The sequence below is a fragment of the Urocitellus parryii genome, chromosome 9 (genome assembly GCF_045843805.1).
Source record: "Urocitellus parryii isolate mUroPar1 chromosome 9, mUroPar1.hap1, whole genome shotgun sequence".
NCBI classification, from domain to species: Eukaryota; Metazoa; Chordata; class Mammalia; order Rodentia; family Sciuridae; genus Urocitellus; species Urocitellus parryii.
Genome location: NC_135539.1, coordinates 135,048,746 through 135,068,411, shown reverse-complemented (window position 1 = coordinate 135,068,411; position 19,666 = coordinate 135,048,746). Strand labels below are relative to the sequence as shown.

The 19,666-nt window shown below is 34.7% G+C and overlaps 1 protein-coding gene across 4 annotated transcripts in view; it reads right to left on the bottom strand.

Annotated features, from left to right (window-relative positions):
• The window catches only part of Abl2 (ABL proto-oncogene 2, non-receptor tyrosine kinase), a 95,411-nt gene that overhangs the window by 25,889 nt on the left and 49,856 nt on the right, over positions 1–19,666 (bottom strand). For 2 of the 4 annotated variants that reach the window (XM_026388425.2, XM_026388427.2), the window contains exon 1: positions 195–306. The exons of the other annotated variants lie outside the window; for them this stretch is intronic. In XM_026388425.2, coding sequence (XP_026244210.1) covers positions 195–306 — 112 coding nt within the window. Of the gene's footprint in view, positions 1–194; positions 307–19,666 lie in introns of those variants that run through there. 4 annotated transcript variants of the gene reach the window in all.

Sequence of the window (19,666 nt, the reverse complement as noted above, 5' to 3'; positions counted from 1 at the left end):
TCCATTTGCTAACTATTCAATAAATATTCAATAAACATTACACTATGAAATACTAACAAAAAAAAACAACATAAACCTTTACTGACAAAACATGTGGATGATAACAATAGCAGGTAAGATTAATTTTTTAACATCTCCACACTTGACTCTTGTGGTTATCCACCCTTTCTCCAACTTCCAACTCTGACCCATACCTGTCAAGTTGGGTACAGCAGATCCTGAGGCCTCACTGCACAGGCAGCAAAGTGATGTGTTCTGATCTCTGCCATAACTATTAGGTGGAAGCAGAACTGTCCCCAAGACCATGCCGCTGGTCAGAAGCACAAAGTTAAACTGCTCTATGTAAAGAGGAAGTCTTAGAATTCCACTCTGACAAGCAACACCACATGCATGTGACATTTACTCATGTACTCAGTGGCCAGAGTTAACCAATAAGAGGATAAACACTCACAACTCCCAAAATGGGTGGAGGGTAGCCTAAAGGAAAATGTCTTGTAATCAGCACAAGACTGAGTCAGAATTGAGTTACTTCTGAAAGTTCTGGGAATATTAAATGTAGAAATGTGCGTGTGTGTATAAAATAAAAACACAAGGCTATTTTCATCACACATGTGAGTAACATATAGCTTCGTAATAAACTAAGTTATCAGTTCATATAGGAAGGTTTTCATTTCTAAGGGTGATGAGGTAAGACTACAGAGAAATGTTTCCTTGGAGAAAATCTGTTTATAATAAAACACTAAATAAATTTTTAAAAGAGGAAACGCCTAACAAGACTCATCTTTTACATCACTCAAGTTAGCTCAAGAAACCACAATTTCAAAACCAAAGAAATAGTTACTATCTGATTCATAGCCAAAAGCCAGGAAATAACTGCCTCCACTAACATTTTTGGCTCTATAGCTTAATACAGGTTAAAGAATAGCATGATTATATTGAAAAATTTTCAGTGTTAAAACTTTCAAAAACAAAGCCTAATCTTTGTTAATAATAGAGGAAGAAAGTTAAATAAAATTTAAGAACTTGAAAATAAGAGTGTCTTACAAAAAATTAGTAAAATCTATAAATAAGGGATGACTTTAATGATATGATCTACAAAAATACAAGGGTGTTTATAACTGTGTAGCTGAGAACACTCACTGATTTAATATCTATCAAGCACTTACTATATACATCAGCACTATTCTAGATCAATAAAAATAATAAGGTAAAATTATAGATGGCCAGACTGAAGTAGCCTGCAATAAAGTAAAACATAAATTATAATTTAATATTATTATGTATAGGTAATTGTTAACAGTTAAAAAAAAAAAAAACACAAAGCTTGCCAGGTGTGATGGCACATGCCTGTAATCCCAGCTACTCTGGAGACTGAGACAGGAGGATCACAAGTTCAAGGTAGCCTCTCAGCAACTTAGTGAGACCTTGTCTGGACATGGCTCATCCCTGGGTTCATTCCTTAGCAACAAACAACAACAACAAATAAACTAACTTATGCTTTCAATGAAATTAATCTTGATAAAGCCAATGCTGTCCATATCATGGAGAAAACAAGAATTAAATGACTAATGGTAACCTCAAATAATGACTCAGAATTTCAAATACTAGGTTGACTTTCTCCTCTGGATTATAAAAAAATCTATGGTGAAATATGTAGATTCTAAACCACATGATTTACTACTTAATTATTTGCTATTTACGTTATCAATACATTTAAATTGCTCTTGTATTGTAACTAAGAGTAAAGAAGAGATAAACGAATAAACAAAATGTATCCTATACATTTAATGGAATATTATTCAACTCTAATAAGGAATGGACTTTTGATATGTGATACAACACAGATGGATTTTAAAAACAAACTAAGTGAAATTAGAGACACAAAAGGCAAATATTGTATAATTCCATTAATATGAAACATCTGGAATATTCTTCTCATTCTCAAAACCTACTTCTGCAAATATTGTTGTACAACATTGTAAATTTATTTATGTATACCTAAAAGTAGTTAAAATTGTAAATTGTGTTATGAATATTTTATCACAATAAAAACTAAAATTAAAAATATGCAACAGATCTCCAAAGATCTTTGGTTTATGTGGGTTAAAAAATTTGTCATTACACATTACCATAGCTAAAATTAAAGCTGAGAAATCTTAACAATATTTATTAATTCTAAAACAACAGTAAACCCATTATTTAACATAAAACATTTTGTTTAATAAATAACTTTCAGGGCTAGGGTTGTAGCTCAGTGGTAGAGTGCCTGCCTTGCATGTGTGAAGCACTGGGTTCAATCCTCAGCACCACATAAAAAATAAATAAATAAATAAATAACTTTCTTTCAGGGCTGGGATTGTGGCTCAGTGGTAGAGCACTCACCTAGCACGTGTGAGGCCCTGGGTTTGATCCTCAGCATCACATAAAAAGAAATAAAATAAAGATATTGTGTCCAACTACAACTAAAAAATAAATATTTTTTAAAAATTAAAAAATAGGCTGGGGATGTGGCTCAAGCAGTAGCGCGCTCGCCTGGCATGCGTGCGGCCGAGGTTCGATTCTCAGCGCCACATACAGACAAAGATGTTGTGTCTGCCGAAAACTAAAAAATAAAAAAATATTAAAATTCTCTCTCTTTAAAAAAAAATTAAAAATAACTTTCAGAAGAGAATTAAAAGAACAGCATTGTTATTTTTTGCAAATCTCGTTAATAACAGGTTAAGGCAGGAAATTATACTACTTAAATAAAGTGACAAACTAAAGCTGGAAGCAAAAGGAGCATCCAAGCAAAGAATGGATGGGGAGGGAGGGCAGGGAGAATGAAGCACATGCAAAAACCCTAAGAGAGGAAAGAACCTGGTATGCAAAGAAAATGAAAAAAGTACTACTGTGGATGTCAGGAGTTGACCAGATCAAATACTTAAGGGTTTAGGCTTCTATTCCAAGTATAAAGGAAATCCAGTGAATGGTTTTAAGCAAGGAGATCAGATGGTTTGACTTCCATCTTTAAAAAATTAGAAACAGAAAAATATGCAGAAAAGGATCATGTTGGCTTGGAATAGGATGGTAACAGCAGAGACAGAAAAGTAGAAGAACATAAAAGATATGGTTTGCAGATGGAAATCCACAGGACTTGCAGATAATGTACATGATACAACATACATGGGGGTGCTTGGGTGGTTTGTTGGCTACTAAGTTTCAGGCTTAAGTACATGGTAGATGGCCATGTCACTCACTCAGAATAGTAGTATATCTCAAGTTCCATGGACAAGTAAGTTTGAGAGAGATAACTAAGATCTGTGATATATAAATCAGGAGATCAGAGATAATCCTGGGCTGTAGTCTTCAGCATTATATGGTATTTAAAATTATGGACCTGGATGAGATCACTTAGGGAGACAACAGTCAGACAAAAGTGTAGAATCAGATTTATAGAACGATGATTCAAGTCACTTAAGATTTCTCATCTGAAACTATGGAGCCTAGAAAGCAGAACACATAATCTTAAGTGCTAAGAAAAACAAAGACTGGGGAGGTAGCTTAATGTTAGAGCATTTACTTGAAGCCCTAGGTTCAACTCCCAGCACTGAAACAAACAAACAAAAATTCTGTCATAACCCAAAATTCTATATCCATTATCCTTCCAAAATGAAGATAAGATAAACACATTTTCAGTTGAAAGCAAAAACTTGTTGCCAGAAGACTTGCTCTAAAGGAATTGTCAAAGGTTTTTCTGATAAAATGGGCAAGAATATTAGAAGGAAATTTTGGAACATTAAGAATAAATAACTAGGGGCTGGAGGTGTGGCTCAGAGGTAGAGCGCTGGCCTACCATGCCTGAGGCACTGGGTTCGATCCTCAGCACTACATAAAAATAAAATGAAGATATTGTACCCACCTATAACTAAAAAATAAATATTAAAAAAAGAATAAACAACTACAAAAATTGATTAACATCTGGGCAAACAAAATACACTATTCTCTTGGGTTGTTTAAAATATGTTTGATGACTAGAAACATAAAGTATGTAGTACCATCTGTATGGGCCCTTCAATTTATGTACATATAATAGATATAACATGTAACAATTATAACATAAAGATGAAAAAATAAAAAAGAACTATATGATGATAAGGTTTCCATACTTCACTTAAAGTGGTAAACACTCAGTCTAAGCAGTATGTGAAAAGTTCAACATATATATTGAAATCCCTATATGGACAATCAAACGAGAGATACAAACATACATAAAATAAATAAAATGGAACACTAAATAACAAGGTTCAAATAATTCAAGACAGAAAAGAGCAAACAAGAAATGATAGACCTGGAGGCTGGGGTTGTAGCTCAGTGGTAAAGCACTTTCCTAGCACATGTGAGCCACTGGGTTCAATCCTCAGCACTACATAAACATAAATTAATTGAAGGTATTGTGTCCATCTACAACTAAGAAAAAAATATTTTAAAATATTATGGACCCAAATTCCAAAATAATTTGGATTATATTATACCACATACAAATGATCTAATCACATTTATACGAGATTGTCAAAATGAATGTGTAACAATCCAATGAAAGGCTGTCAAAAAGAAAAATATAGGGCTGGGGTTATGGCTCAACTGTAGAGCGCTCGCCTCACATATGCGAGACCCTGGTTCAATCCTCAGCAACACATTAAAAAAAAAAGCGAATGAATAAAATAAAGGTATTATGTCCAACTATAACTAAAAAAATAAAGAAAAATATAATCATACAGGTAGTAGAAAAATTAAAGGATGAAGTGCCTGATTTGCTCTGGAATTTTTCCATGTGCTTTTTCCTTTTGATGGTTCTGCTGCATTTCCTTCCACTTTAATAAATCATAGCCATTAGCATAACCAAAAAAATTTTAAAGATGAAAATATATCCACACAAAATTTGCACACTATGATTCACAGCATTATTCATAATGACCCAAAGTGGAAATAACCCATGTTCACCAACTGATGAATGGACATATAAAACTATTCAGGAATAAATAGGAATGAAGTACTCATACATGCTGAAACAGACATGCCTTGAAAACCTTATGCCAAATGAAAGAAGTCAGTCAAAAACTAATACATACTACATGGTTCCGTTTAGTGAAAGGTGAAAGATACAATCTGAAGAGAAATCAGAGTATTGTGATTCCATTCAGGTGAAACATCTAGAATAGGTAAATTCATAGAGAAAGTACATAATGATAGCCTAGAGCAGAGGTGAGGAGAGGAACACAGAATAACTGTTAAGAGTTTCAAGGTTTCTTTCAGGGGATGAAAAAAAAATTTCTAAGATCTTAAAAAAAAAATTAGATTGTGCTGATGGGTTGAAAAATTCTGTTAATGTACTAATAAAAACCACTGAATTCTAATAGTATAAATGGGTAAATTTTATGATGTATACTACATCTCCATAAAACAATTTTAAAAGCCTACATATTTCAGAACTCCATTCATATGAAATGACCAGAAAGCACATTATTGTTACCTGGGACTAGAGATAGGAACACAGACCAACTAGTACAAGAGATCCACTGGGTGATAAGAGATGCTCTAAAACAGGACTGTGGTAAGGGTTGCACAATTCTGTACATTTACTTAAAATTATTGAATTGTACACATTTTAAGACAGATGAATTTTATGGAATGTAAACTATAACTCAACAAAACTGTTTTTAGAAATGTATATATTCTGAGACTTTGTTAGGAGAATAAAAAGAAAAGCTATAACCTGATAAAAAAAATTTGCAAATTATATACCTAAGGACACACATTCAGAACATTTAAAAAAACCTCAAACTTAAAAATATGAAAATAACTTAATTTTAAAATGGGTTAAAAATCAACTATAAACTCAGTTACTCAGAGAGAGCACCAAGGGAACAGGCAAGCAAACCTTACTCCTTCCTTCAGCCAAGAGGATATAGGAATGATAAATAAAATGTTCAACATCACAGACACTAAAGAATGCAAATTAAAGCCGCAAAAAGATACTACTACATATCTATTACAGTGACTAACAAAAATATTATAATACCAAATGCTAACCTAGGATAGTTAGACAAAACCTTCACACATTGATAGGCGAAATGCAAAATGGTACCACTACCTTGGAAAATAATTTGGCAATTTCTCAGAAAGTACACCATATACTTATCATATGATCCAACAATCCATTCATGAGCAGTATTTGTCCTGGAGAAATGAAAATTATGTTCAAACAAAAACCTGCACACAAAGTTTACAGCAGCTCTATTCATACTTATTGAAAACAACCTAAATGTCCATCTACAGACAAATTGGATGAACATATTGTGGAACAAATACATAACAGAAAATATACAGTAATAAAAAGGAAAAAATAAAAAAGATATCTGAAGTACTGATACGCACAACTTGGATCAATCTCAAAAGCATTATGCTGAGTTTCCCAAAGAAGCCAGTAACAAAAGGCTACATTTTCCAAAAGATAAAACCATTGTGGTTGCCAAGGGTTAGGAAAGGTGTGATCCGCAAGGTGTTTTTATGATTATTATTTTTTAATGGGGTAATGGAACTACTCAGTATCCTAAGTGCAGTGACAATTACACAAATCTATACATGGACTGAAATTTATCAAACTGTATACCGCAAAAGGTCCATTTTATTGGATGTAAATTTTAAAAATTTAAAAATTAAAGTGAAGAATTTAGGAATAAGCACTGAAAAACTACACTTAGAAAGCTCACACAAAAAGACAAGGAATCAGAAAAGGAGACTAACAACATCAAGCAAGGACGGATGAGAAAGTTACCAGAGACTAAAAAGGGATGACGGAATGACCAAAAGTCACCTCCTATTGAGGTATTAATAAGTGAGTAAAGCACTTATTTCTTTTAAAAACTACATTGTAGGGCTGGGGATGTGGCTCAAGCGGTAGCGTGCTCGCCTGGCATGCGTGCAGCCCGGGTTCGATCCTCAGCACCACATACCAACAAAGATGTTGTGTCTGCCGAGAACTAAAAAATAAATATTAAAAAAAAATTCTCTCTCTCTCTCTCCTCTCTCTCTCTTTAAAAAAAAAAAAACTACATTGTAAGAATTTTCTCATATTCTAATAAATCTCTGAAAATTTATATTTCATCTTGCAGATGAACACCATCATTTCCAACTCTGGACTATTATCAAATAACATACATTTGTACATCCTAATTTTTTTTCTAATATTACTTCATTAGGACAAATTTTCAGGTTAAGGGTATTTTCAAAGCTCATGATAAAGCCCTCAAAAAATGTACATCATAATAACCTTCAGCTATATATGAATACTCACTTCACTAGGGTGAAGAGAAAGTTGTATAGGAAACAACAGTAAGTTATTTAAAATTCATTAGTAAAGAAAACCAGAATGTTGCCCCAAAATATGCCTCTGACATACAGATTATTTTTTAGTTAAAAACAATTAAGATATAACAAGTAGAGGAAACCTCTTCTCATCCTCCTGCTTTTTCACCTAATGGTAGAACAGAAATCCTTCTTCACTGGTGATATGTCTATAAACTCAGTTACCCAGAGAGCGCATCAAGGGAACAGGCAAGCAAACCTTACTCCTTCCTTCCATAAATTTATCTTTCCACAAAATGTAGACTGTAGTAAGAATTCAAAGTCAAATGAAAGCCGTTCTAGATTTGTAGAAGGAGTAACACATTGATTATGCTCTGGTCTAGAAGACTCCAGGTACATCACCTGGAGTTAAGAGATAACTCAAAGTCTACAACAGCAAACTGAACTGAGGTGAGGAGGACCTGACCACAGAACAGAATAATATACAAATTCAAGAAATCTTTTGAAACAAATTGGATAATTACTTGGAAAGAGGTTATGGTAACAAATATTAAATCTCTAGTTTGGAGCAAGATGAATATAAAGTAACATCCAGAAGATATCTAAGTAAGAGTGACAAAAGCAAGACTAGAAATCACTAAGATGCAAATTTGGAAGTTAACATAGTTCAACATCTAATCAAAAGATAAAGGAAATTATTAGCATTCCATCAAAAACTTTTTATCAATTAAAAAACTGGCAATAATTATAAGGTTTTATATTCAGTTTCTGAAATACTAATTCAAAATAACATGTCTGAGTGGTACCAGATTACAAAAACATCGCCTCTTCTTCTCATGCTGTGCATTCTCCACAGGTGAAGTCATTCATACCTCTCTTTGTCATTATAAACTAGACAACTGGCTGCTGTATTAGTTTCCCTATCTGCTATAACCATAAAATAGATGGCTTAAGGCAACAGAAATGCTTTCTTTAATAATTCAGGAAGCCAGAAGACTGAAACTGGCACACTGGGACAAAAATCAAAGGGTCAACATGGCCACAGCTCCTTTGGAGGCTCTCTGGGAGAATCCATTGCTGGCTTCCTCCAGCTTTCAGTGGCTTGTGGACACATCACTCAAATCATCGAAAGCAGCACCTTCAGATCTCTCTGCTTTATCTGCACATTGTCTTCTCCTTTCTCTCTGCTTTATCTTAACATTGTCTTTTCCTTTCTGTCCCTTACACAGCCATGGCATTTAGGGCCCAACTCAATAATCCAGGATAAGCTCCTCATCATACCTCTAAAAGACACACACACACACACACACACCTTTCTCCCCACTCTCCCTCTCCCTTTGGCCACAGGAGTTAACATTTACAGGTTCTGGGAATTAGGACAAGGCTATCTTTTAAAGATATTGGCCTACCACAACTGCCAAATAAATCCTACTGGTCCGAAACACTCTCCTGAGTAATAGATCACTTGACTCTTATGGCCTTTGGATAAATACACTTAAGACATCCTTAAAAGCAACCAAACTCATTTTGCTCCTAATTCTGTCTTATTTCTTAGCTCTCTCTGACCTCCCTGACTTCCACCTCACTCTGCTCCAATCTAATATTCCAAATTGTCTCTAAACTTGCATTTTGAAAAGGCAAATCTCAAGTTACATTTCTATAAAACCTTTGATGGGTGTATAGTAAACAGAATCCTCAGTATACAAAAATCTTTAGTACCCTTAGTATACAAAAGATGCTCCATGGTCTGGCCCTTCCTTACCTTTCCAATCTCATTTATTATCATTCCCTTTCTCAGACTTTAAGCTATACAGTAGTCCCTCAGTAACCATGAGGGATTGGTTCTCAGAACTCTTGAAGATATCAAAATCTGTGAATGTTCGAGTCTCTTATATAAAATGATATAGAATTTAAACTAAACACATCTTCTAGTACACTTCAAATCATCTTTTGATTCCTTATAATGCCTGAAACAATACAATGTACATGCTACGTAAATAGGTGTATTTATAATGTATAAAATATTGCAAAATACAGAAAAATATAAAGTACTATTACTTATATGTCTGTCCCACTCCCATTTCTGCCCATTCCTACCCAATCCCACTCAGTGGCAGATATTACATGTCTTATTCATATTCATTTTCCTAGCATATGTATTTAATAAATATTGGTTGACATCATTTTTCCTTACTTATAGAAGTGTGTAAGTGCCTATTTTCTAGAATTTTGAACACAAAGCAATGAAGGCAACTGAAAGCAATTAGGATCCCTATACTTATGGTTTGACTGTGTCCCCAAATTTCATGCATTAGAAACTTAATCTTCAAATTAATATGTAAATGATGCTTAAGAGGTGGAACCTTAGGGAAGTCTTTGAGTTGTAAGGGCTCTGCCCTGTTAACAGATTAATCCATCTGTGGATTAATGGATTATCTCAGGAGTGATTTCATTATAAAAGTGAGCTTTCTCTGGTTCACTAGCCCTATTGCACCATGAATGCTGTCTATGACCTAGCAATAACGCCTTCACCAGATGCTAAGCAGATTCCAGCACTAAGCTCTTAGACTTCCCAGCCCTCCAGAACCATCAGCTAAATAAATCCCTATTCTTTAGAAATTATGGATTCTCAGGTATTCATCATAGCAAATGGACTAAGGGAATTCCATTATCCAGAAATAATTACTGATAACATTTTTCATACATTTTAATCCAGTCTTTTCCATATCCTGTTCTTAAAGACTTCTCTAAGGCATACTCAGCAATTTTTAGTTTTCAGGCTAAAATTAAAATACCAATTCCTATAATTTAAGATTTGAGGGATAAAGATGTAGTGGTAAAGTATGTGCAAGGCCCTACGTTTGATCTTCAGTAGGGGGGGGGAGGGACACTTGGCAATAGAAGAAATTTAATTTATGTGGACTCCATGCTAATTTATTTATTTATTTATTTCAAGGTTTTGTTATATATTCCTATACATAGATCTACAAACAGTGATAGTTTTATTTTTTTTAATTTTTTTTCAGTGATAGTTTTAAAAACGAAATTCAAAGCAAATTCTACCAGTGGCCAAGGAGTTTTTAGGAAAATATAATTGGTTTAACCATTCTTCAATTTATAAACAATGAACAAAATTTAAAATAAGACATATTGTGATCGATTTCTAAAGTACACCCACACATTCCATTGTGTGACCAAAATACTAACTACCAGAAAGTATGAATAGGTCTCCAAATCAAGTAAAATTTTAAAGTTGGAATATTTCAGAAACTAATGAATTTAAAATTTTACTTATACAGAATGCTTAATTATGTACTGGTCTCTGTGAAAGAGAAGCTGAATTTTTCCTCTCTCTTCACCCAGCTCTTCATTCTTCTCACAAGAATTATCTTTTGACTCTACTTTCAAGCAAATGGAAAACTTGTTATGATTTGTTATATTCAGAGACAATGATTGTGCCACACTTTTTTCTGTCCTGCTTCTTTAAAAGAACAGTCTTTTCATCCAACAAGGAAGGTTAAAAAAAAAAAATGTATAATTCAGTCCTAGCTAACTAAATTTCTTCAATGGTGTTTGAAATAAAAAATTACTGCTGATGACAGAATGTGTTACCCTGGCTTGCTTAATTCCATGTGCAGATGTCATTCTTGAAAGAGAATCTTGGATGAATGAATGATCTAGGGTGGGACTCAGGAATTCAAGTGTTTTGTCCCAAAGAATCTCTTAATCATCTCCCTAAAAGCATTCCTTTTTGATTATTTATTACATTTTCATTTGCCCTCCCACCCCCACAATTTTTTAAAAAAATCGGTGCACCGTAGTTGTACATGATAGTTGCCCTCTTTTTGAAAGTGTACTAATTCTGAGAAAATATCAAGGTATTTGCATTCAGGAAGAACTCATCTAGCCATCTGTAGATAAGTTTCTTTAAACAGCTGCTTGCATTCCACAATAAGATCACTGGTTTTCCTCTGTGTTAACACTGTAGTTTGCACATAGCAGGCACTCCAGTAATTTAGACATATTAAAACTTATGATATCACTACCTAGAGCTCTGAAGGACAGGCATTATCACCAATCTACAAATGCTCAGAAATGTCAAGTCATTTATTTAAGTCCAGGGCTAACTGGTGAAATCAGGATTCAAAACACAGGTCTTACTGAACTCAAGGCCCATGTGCTTTTCACTATATCAGGAAACCTCTCTAATGCAATAGAAACAGCACAAAAAGAACTGGAAAAAGTTCTTGCTATAGTTTGGATCTTTAATGTCCCCCAAGGGCCTATGCACTAAAGGTTTGATTACAAGTTAATGGCACTACAGGAGGTAGCGGAACCTTCAGTTGGTGAGGTCTAGTGGAAAGAAATTAGAGGTCACTGGAGATAAGCCCTTGAAGGGAATATTCACATCTCTTGAGTCCCTTTCCATCTCTCTGATTCCTGGCCATCATGTGAGTAAGCAGCTTTACTGTATCATGTGCTTCCTGCCATGATGTTCTCCATTACTGCAAAAGCAATGGAGTCAACTCACCATGGACTGATAACTCTGAAACTGTGTGCCAAAATAAAACTTTCTTCCTTTAAGTTAATTCATCTCAGGTATTCTGTCACAGTGATGGAAATCTGAATAACAATCAAGTTCCCAAAGTGGGCTGATTGTGATCCATCCATCCATACACAGGATAACATTTTAAGAGTCAACCCAAAGAGACTAATTAGAATGATATGCATATGCTTACCAGTCTGTTCCATCAAAGGAAACTGGGACTATCTACCATTTACTTCCAACAAAATAATCACAATTTTTTCCTGAGTTGATGCAAAATGATGCATTAAAGTTTTCAGAAATTTGTACGAGTCATTCCAGAACGTAGCATCCATTCAAAAATATAATCTTTTCTCTAGTGATTGGACAATTTTCATCTCTTCTTCAAACAACCTTATTTAGACCAAAAATGGAATAGAGTATGCTTCCTTTTAATTTTTCCTCAAAGAAAGGATGATTAAAAACAAAAAAGTCTTCCCTTCATGTATGACTTTCTCTCTTTTTTTTGGGGGGGGGGGGTGTACTGAGATAAACTTGGGGCATTTAACCACTGAGCCACATCCTCAGCCCTTTTTATGTTTTATTTAGAGACAGGGTCTCACCAAGTTGCTAAGGCTGGCTTTAAACTTGTGATCCTCCTGCCTCAGCTTCCCAAGCCACTGGGATTACAGGCCAGCATGACCACACCCAGTTATGACTTATCTTAACAACATCGCAGCTAAAAAGTAATATATATGTGGGTATTCATTAGGAGATAATATACTTCTAGTTTCTGTGTGTGTGTTTGTGTGTTGCTGGGATTGGATGTGAGGCAAGCACTATACCATCTGAGCTATATCCCCGCCCTAGTTCTAGTTTCTTTAACCCAATTCTATTTGGTTATCTTCACTGCCTTGTTATAGACAACAATCCTATCATGCATGTGATGCCAAAAGGTAAAAAAAAAAAAAAAAGTTGGCTCTTCCTGTTTCAGACTTAAAGTGCTAGTTCTCCAATATCTATGAAGAGGTATGTTTATGCGAACATACACTCACCATATTACTTGGGTCCTGGCTACAATGGCTAAACACAGATAATTGGAATGCTTTAACTAAGATAAAAGACCCTGTTCATTATCTTATTTCAGCAGCTACTGGCTGTCAAAAGCAATAGAATCTTTTTTTTTTTTCCCCCTCTTTTCTGTTTTTACAGTACTAGAGACCAAACCCAGGGCCTTATGCATACTGGACAAGTGCTCTACCACCAAGTAAAACACCCAGCAATAGAATCCTAATCCTCCCTATAGCATGAATGGTACAAGCAAGAAGAAAAAAAATCATAACTTCAAACTACAAAATTCCTTTGGTTCAGAACATAAATTAATCTTCTGTTGTCCTGATAAATTAATGAAAGTTTGGAATTCAATCTCTGTTATGTTCACTGCTGACCTCTATTCTTCTACAACCTAAAACAAGACTATCAGTGAAATTACCAAATTAATGGACAACTTCATGACATACTTTAGTAAAGCTCTCTATGAAATTCATTTTAATAGAAGATCCATCAATATCAAACTATTAATGATTCATAGTAAAGATCATCACTGTCACCTTTTAATCTTACATTATATTACACATAACCAAAATCTGCTTTCACTCTACCATCATCATTAATTGTGTCCTTCCAGTTCACTGATTCACAGACCAGGTGAGAACTGAAAGGGGTTTTAAAAAAATAAAGAAAACAATTCTTTTTTTGTGGGGGCGGTGTGGGGGTATACTGGGGATTGAACTTGGGGCACTCAACCACTGAGCCACATCTCCAACCCTATTTTTGTGTTTTATTTAGAGACAGGGTCTCACTGAGTGCTAAGCGCCTAGCCATTGCTCTTCCTGCCTCAGCCTCCCAAGCTGCTGGGATTATAGGCATACGCCACCATGCCTGGCTAGGAAAACAATCTTTCAAGGACTGGAAATGTAGCTTAGTGGTAGAGCACTTGCCTAGCATGTACAAGGGTTCAAAACCTAGTACTGAGAAAAGAAAGAAACAATGGAGGGAAGGGAACAGAAAACAAAAAAGAGAAAGCATGTATGTGCATTTCTAATATCACTCAGAGATGATATTGATGCTACTAGTCTGAGGACCAAACTTTCAAACCCTGCCTAGAACTTGTTTTAGAAATGGGAGGAGTCAAAAACAGAAAACAGTTGAAAAAAGAAAACCTGGGGCTGGGGTTGTGGCTCAGTGGTAGAGCGCTAGCTTAGCATGCATGAGGCACTGGGTTCGATTCTCAGCACCACATACAAATAAATAAAATAAAGGTCCATCAACAACTAAAAAATTAAAAAAAAAAAAAAAAGAAAACCTCAGTAAGCTGCATAACCCATCTCAAGATAATACTTAATATATTCTAAATGCTTATTTCAAGTCTTAAAAGCTAAATTAGATCATGCATCTATCTCTTAAGTTTGATAAACAATGAGTATTTATTGTATGCCACACGATGTGGAACAACATGCTAAGTAAATCAATATTTGCCAAAGTGTGTTCCATAACAGTACATTAAAGAGATGTCACAAGACTATTAAACCACTGACAAGAAAATGCTGAATTACAAGTCGTACAACAAAGAAATGTCTGATTTTTAAAACCACTAGTACTCCCATGTTTATAGTAATCCTCCAAAAGCCATCTACAGCATGCAGCATGTGTCAGGTTTCTTTTCTCACACTCTTTTCACTCAGCATCTCAAAAGACTAGCAATCCAGGAACTGAGTCTAGGAAATGAGAGAAAGGACAAAGTTTTAGTACAGCTGTGTATCAAGCACTTCATTAATTAAAATTATTCAATTCTCATAATAATCCTTCAGGTAACTAATCTAAGATCACAAGGTGATTCAGAGGACCAACAGTTAAACTTGGCCTTTGTTCCATCTCTGAAGTTCTAAGACATCGTCTTTTAATAAGACAGTAAAAAAAGTGATGAGAACAAGAAACATTATTTACTGATGTTGTTTACAAAGGCCAAACAAAAATGGGTTGAGGCACTAAGTAAACAACTTTTTAAAAAGTAGGCTGATGACCTGAACAGACACTTTACCAGAGATTCTATGAATAACAAATAGGCACATGAAAAGGGTTCAACCTTAGTATCCTTTACAGAAACACAAATTAAAATCACAAAATGCAGGAGGCTCTGGGTTCCATCCCTGACACAGCAAAAACAAAACAAAACAAAACAAAAAAACCCACAATGAGATACTACTAAATGCCTATTAGAACTGCTAATATAAAAAAATACAATATCAAGTACTGGGGGGAATGAAAAATGGTTCAGCCATTCTGGAAAGTAGTTTCTTATAAAGTAAAACATTTGCAGTATGACCTAGCAATCCCATTTCTGAGTATTTAGACTTGAGAAATGAAAATATAATTTGACACAAAAATCCATACACAAATGTTTATTGCAGTTGTATTTGAAATTACCTTAAATAATATTCATGTCTTTCAATAAATGAAAAGATATGCAAAATGTGCTACATCCCCACAAGGGAATACTACTCAATAATAAAAAGAAATAAACTCATGATACATATGTGGATGAATGTAAAAGTCATTATGAAGAAGCTATTCTCAAAAGGTTGTAAACTGTATGGTTTCATTTATATGACATTCTTGAAGAGACAGAACTATAGTGATGGATGACAGATAGGTGGTTGCCAGGGGTTAAGGCTGAGGAAAGATGTGACTACAGAGGGATTCACTACATGAGGACATCTTGGATGATGGAACTGTTCTGCTGATCGTGGGGTAACATGAATTTACACACGTTAAAATTCACAGATAAACAAAAAAATACAATTTTATTATAACTTTAAAAATAAAGAGAAAAAAACAAAAAAGTGTTGACTATGTTGAATTACATTTTCATACCAGTTATGTGAAAAATAATACAAAATCATATCTTAACTATCACAGAACACTAAATTTTAGCAATACTCAAAGATGAGAATTTGAAGCTTAACCTGAATTGTAAATTTCCACATTTATTTTAGATACAAATAAATACTTCTGCTCATATTGTGACAAAGGTTTAGGTGAGGTTAAGGTCCTTCCTTAAATACCAGTCTGTGGTTAACAGAAACACATCACTGCCTGTGTTGCTGAGGCAAAAGATAATGAAATATCTAAGGGATGAAAGGAATGTGCCAATCCTCTTTCCTTCGTGGAATTCCCAGTCAGTGTAGCTAGCACCTGGTACAATGACTTCAATGCAAGCTCAGAGCTGACATTCCTAAGAAGAGACTAGCAAATAAACCTAGATCATTCCTAAAGATCTATAATACATCCTTTGTAATCTAAGCAGTCAGCTGTTCCACTGAGACTACGGAAGCATGCAACAACTGCTTACACACACACACACAAGCACACTACTATAGCTTCTGTGCATGGAATGCATATGAAGGTATTTGTGTACACATAAAGAAACAAAGCAACTCAATACATAGGAAATTCTAAAATGTAAAACGATCCACAATCCTTCAATTAATTATTAAAATATCTGTTGAACTTTGTACAAAGCACTATAATAAGAATCAGGAATATATCAGTAAGATGAAAAGATGAGATCTATGACTCCATGTATCACATCCAGTTTAATACACCAGCAAGTTATTTTTCCCACTACATATTTATTTTTAATTTTTTGTCATTTTAGTTATACATAACAGTAGAATATATTTTGACATATAACACAATCATGGAGTATACCTTCCCATTTTTGTGGTTGTTCAAACATAGGAAAGTTATGTCCGATTAATTCTACTGTCTTTCCCATTCCTAACTCTCTCCGGCCACTTCCCCCTATCCAATCCAGTGACCCTCTCCCCACTCCCCGCCTATTGTAAGTCAGCATCCACAGATCAGAGAGTACATTCAGCCTTTGGTTTTTTGGGATTGGCTTTTTTCACTTAGCATGATAGTCTCAGGTTTCATCCATTTACTAGCAAATGCCATAATTTCATTCTTCTTTATGGCTGAGTAATATTCTATAGTGTATATGTACCACATTAGCAAGTTGTTTTTATATTAACCATCTAAAGCTTAGGTAAAGTGAAGAAGAAGAAGGCATTCCAGATAAAGAATAACAACAAAACAGTATATTATATATTACATTCTAGAAATAAAAAATTATTATGACCCTGGGACTTCTAATTGTTTTTGTGTCAGTGATGTGTATGTATGAAGTGAAGTACTAGTGAAGCAAAAATAGGAAAAGTAAGCACAGATTTTATTGGGGGGAGGGGTACTGGGGATTGAACCCAGGGGTGCTTTGCCACTAAACTACATTTCCAGTCCTTTTTTGGGGGGGGTTCTGAGGATTGAACTCAGGGGGCACTTGATCACTGAGCCACATCCCCAGACCTCCTGCTTCAGCCTCCCAAGCTGGTAGGATTACAGGCGTGCACCACTGCACCCAGCTCACTTAGTAATATTAATAGGACAAAAATATTTGATAAGCAATGGTAGAAATCTACTCTATGAACCAAAATAATATACAGTATTGAGTTCAAAGCCAGCCTCAGCAATTTAGTGAGGTGCTAAGCAACTCAATGAGACCCTGTCTCTAAATAATACAAAATAGGTCTGGGGATGTGGCTCAGTGATCAAGTTGGGCATTAATTCAAATAAATCTAAAAAATGATATTTGACACTGAATGGATATATGACTATACAAAAACAAAACATAAATGTAAAATAAAAAGTAAATTACAATGCTACCTATCCTCTCCAAAAATAAAAAAATAAAACCATTCTGAAGCATGATAAGGCTACTTGTAGGAAAAAAAATTACATTTTCATTGAGCATCTCAAAAGACTAGTAGTCCAGGGAACTGCCATATATATATGCCTTACAAGCAGCTATATAACACCCCCCCCTCACTTAAAGTCCTTTGTTGTCCTCTGGCTTTTCTTTTCCTACCCTCATATCCTGGGAATATAGCACAGTCTTCCCTTAGTATTCATGAAGGGTATTGGTTTCAGGACACCCTATCCCACATAGGATACCAAAATAAAGGATGTACAAGTGTCTTTATATAAAAATGCATAGTATTTGCATATAACCTATATATGTCTTCCCACATACTTTCAATCACCTCTAGATTACTTATAATACCTAATACCATGTAAATGCTAATGCTTATAGAATAAGGACAAGGGAAAAATGTCTTACATATTCAACATACACAAAATTTTTTTTAATATTTTTCATTATCAGTTGGTTGAAAGCATGGATACAGAATTCTTTTCCTCACCTTGGGATCAAGGACTAAGAAATTTACCCCACCTTCAAATGTGCATATAGTTTTTGGTATTCCTCAATGACCTCCCCTGTTCCTATATGTACAACTAAGAATGAGTCTGAAATACTTTGATATATACATATATATATATATATGTGAATAAATTATTACTTCAAATTCAGTGCACAGTATAGTTTTAAAAGCTCTGACATCTATTTTAAGCCTTATTGGTTTTATTATTTTTATTATTTTCCTATTGGTTCTAAATAAAAAGGAGAATTTGGAGAAATACAAGAGCTCACTCTGACCTCCTCTTAATACCTTTCACCTTTCTTACTCCCTGTGAAACTTCTTTCCTTTCCTTTCTTTTCTTTCCTTTTTCCTTTTTGTGGTGCTGGGGAATCAAACCCAGAGCTGCACACATGTTAGACAAATGCATTTACTCTGAGATACAGGCCCAGCCCCTCTCTGTGAAATTTCTTAAACCATGATTTATTTCAAAAGCAGAATAAAGATATGAGGTAGGGGTTTTTGTTTGTTTCCTTTGTTTTGGTACCAGGGATTGAACCCAGGGGTGCTTAACCACTGAGCCACATCCCTAGCCCTTTTTAAAAAATATTTTATTTAGAGACAGGGTCTCAATGAGTTGCTCAGGGCCTAACTAAGTTGCTGAAGCTGACTCTGAACTCCAATCCTCCAGCCTCAGCCCCCTGAGCTCCTGAGAGGAAGGGGGTTTATGTTTGCATTTTGTGGGTTGTTTTGTTCTTAACAATGGGTAAGGTAGATGTATGTTTATACATGGCCACGGAAGCAATAGAATGCTAAAGACAAAGAAAGAAAATAAAAAGGGACAAAATGTTATACCAGCTGACAGATGTTGAGCTAGATCCTTGATTCACTATACCCCTTCTGTTCCTTGCACTGCCCCCAGAACAGAAAGGCTACACCAGTCCCTTGGAACTGGTAAACACCATACTTCTACTCCCAAAATATTTCACAATAAAAGCTGCAGGCTTAATCAGAATACTAGACAAGTCTGAGGCTACCTAAAGAAAATAAATTAGCTATTTAAAAAAGAAGGGCAGGAGAGGGGAACTCCTTTCCTTAATTGGCTATCCTTAAGGAATAAACATCTAGCTCTTAATATAGTCTCCTGGCAGACAGATTTCCTACAAAGTTTTACTATTGTCGGGCATGTCTAATAAATGAGAATAAATAATGCAAATTAACAATGAAGATCACGTATTAAACAAAATTTTTCCATAATCTCTATGGTCAGAAGGAGTTATAAGGACTTGATCAATATCAATCACCATTCCTTTTTAACTATTTGCATGAAAGATTTCTTAACATTCTGTTTAGAGTATCTCACTTTGGGAGATGAAGACAAATATCTGGCATATTCAAGTGCTAATCAAGAAAGCAAAAATAACAAGGCTTTTATTAACAAGTTTTAGAGTTTAAAGCCATTACATTTTCTTAGCTTAGGAAA